This window comes from Egretta garzetta, unplaced genomic scaffold, assembly GCF_000687185.1.
Source record: "Egretta garzetta isolate BGI_Z169 unplaced genomic scaffold, ASM68718v1 scaffold268, whole genome shotgun sequence".
NCBI classification, from domain to species: Eukaryota; Metazoa; Chordata; class Aves; order Pelecaniformes; family Ardeidae; genus Egretta; species Egretta garzetta.
In genome coordinates this window covers 3,342,328-3,344,191 of record NW_009260600.1, presented here as the reverse complement: position 1 = coordinate 3,344,191, position 1,864 = coordinate 3,342,328, and the positions used below count along the sequence as shown (strand labels likewise).

General features: G+C 48.6%; 1 protein-coding gene across 1 annotated transcript in view; it reads left to right on the top strand.

The window, feature by feature from the left end:
• Positions 1-1,864, top strand: part of ISL1 (ISL LIM homeobox 1) — an 11,479-nt gene that overhangs the window by 5,437 nt on the left and 4,178 nt on the right. Inside the window, exon 5 of the mRNA XM_009644821.2 lies at positions 904-1,190. Within this exon, the coding sequence (XP_009643116.1) occupies positions 904-1,190 (287 nt within the window). The remainder of the gene's footprint in view (positions 1-903; positions 1,191-1,864) is intronic.

The following is a 1,864-nucleotide window of genomic DNA, read 5'->3' as shown; positions in this document are numbered from 1 at the left end:
AAACCCCCACCCCAGCCCCAAACCCCTAGTGTTTTTATTTTTTCCTTGACTGGGTCAAATTACATCTAGACAGCTACAGCTACACAATACCCAGAAGAACAGCAGAATCACAAGAATACTTTTAGCTCTTGATGTGACGCTACCCCTAAGTTTGCATTTCTTGGCAGTTTCCGTGTGTTGCTAGGCTTGTTCCCCTTCTGAAGAATTGGCGAAACGTTCATATTTTTAAAGTATTCATCAAAAGTCGACATAAATTCACCTAGCATCTCCACTTTCTAAGGTGGACCCCCGTCTCCCGAGCTCTGGGGTGCGGAGCTCTCACGGGGTTTTCCCCCACGGCCACGGTGCAGCGGATTTAGCTTGTTTTGCTTTGATTGGGAAGCATCAAACTGCCGGGAGCTGTTGCACGTTATCGCGGCCTCCGCCTAAACTGAGCTAGATTCAGTATATGAGAAGCAGACCAGAATTGTGATTAATTTAAGAAGTAGCCTTTCGTTAATTTTCGGGCCAAAAACCTGTTTTGGTGATTTGTCAGGAAATAAATGCATAAAACCCTCCCCCTCCTTTCCTAGCACACGCACACCTTGGCGAACTCGCCCTCCCCTGTCAAGTCTCATACAGGTTCAAGCTTCTGTCATTAAGAGTTTTAGGGGGGTGGTTTGTTTTTGCAAATTAATTATCTGTGGAGTCAGAAATGTCAGTCCTGTCACTCCACCCGCGCATAAAGCAGAGGAGGCTGCCGGAGCTCCGGTAGACCTGGCTGCTCGAATGGCCTCTGAAAGAGGGTTCACCACCCACCCCCGCCCGCCTCCCCCTGTCCCGCCAGCTTAGATTCATAGCCTCTGCAGACTCCGTGCTTCCTACTCACGGGGATCCTGTTCCTCCCTTCCCCTTCCCTTACAGCAGAACCTATCTCTGCCAGACAGCCAGCTCTGCGACCCCACGTCCACAAGCAGCCCGAGAAGACCACCCGAGTCCGGACTGTCCTTAACGAAAAACAGCTTCACACCTTGAGGACCTGCTACGCCGCCAACCCCAGACCCGACGCCCTCATGAAAGAGCAACTGGTAGAAATGACTGGCCTCAGCCCGAGGGTCATCAGGGTTTGGTTTCAAAACAAGCGTTGCAAGGACAAAAAAAGGAGCATTATGATGAAGCAACTTCAGCAGCAGCAACCCAATGACAAAACTGTAAGTGGCTTCAGCGTCTGACCAGGCGCTGCCTTCCTTCCCAAGGAGAAATGCCTTGGGCTGTGCCCAGCCCGGCCAGCCTCTGGGGTCGGTCGGACGCTGTTGATTTGGTGTGGAGGCTCCCTTAAAACAAAGAAAATGATACCGCTTAACTATTATCCGCTTGTTTCTGCTGCCTGTGCAATTAAAACAGACCACAGCGAGAAGCCGATATAGGCTGCTCGAGCGAACACATGTCTTTTTGTGGGGCTTAAGGACATGCAGTGGATTAGACTACCTTCTCTGCGGCATGAATTGCGACCTGCAGAGCTTATGGGATGTAATAAGCCCAGCCTTGTGTAATATTTATATCGCAAATGCAAAGGACTCCTTGAGGGGAAAATGACGCTTTCGCCCTCTTCAATGGTTTTACACAGGAGTAAACCAGAAGTAAAACCCATGAGTAAAAGGGAAATCTGATGTATTTTCTTTGCACTTTATAGACTACAATGTGTATGCGTGTGTTTGTCAGTGCACTTACCGTAGAAAAAGACAAATGCAATGCAAAGTTTTGGGGATCACCATCATGTTTACAGTTTATTTAAAATATATATAGTCCTCGCACAGAAATATATTGAGTTTCTCTCTGCGGGCATATGCACGTGTGATGCAAATAAGCGGAGAGAGCTGGGTTC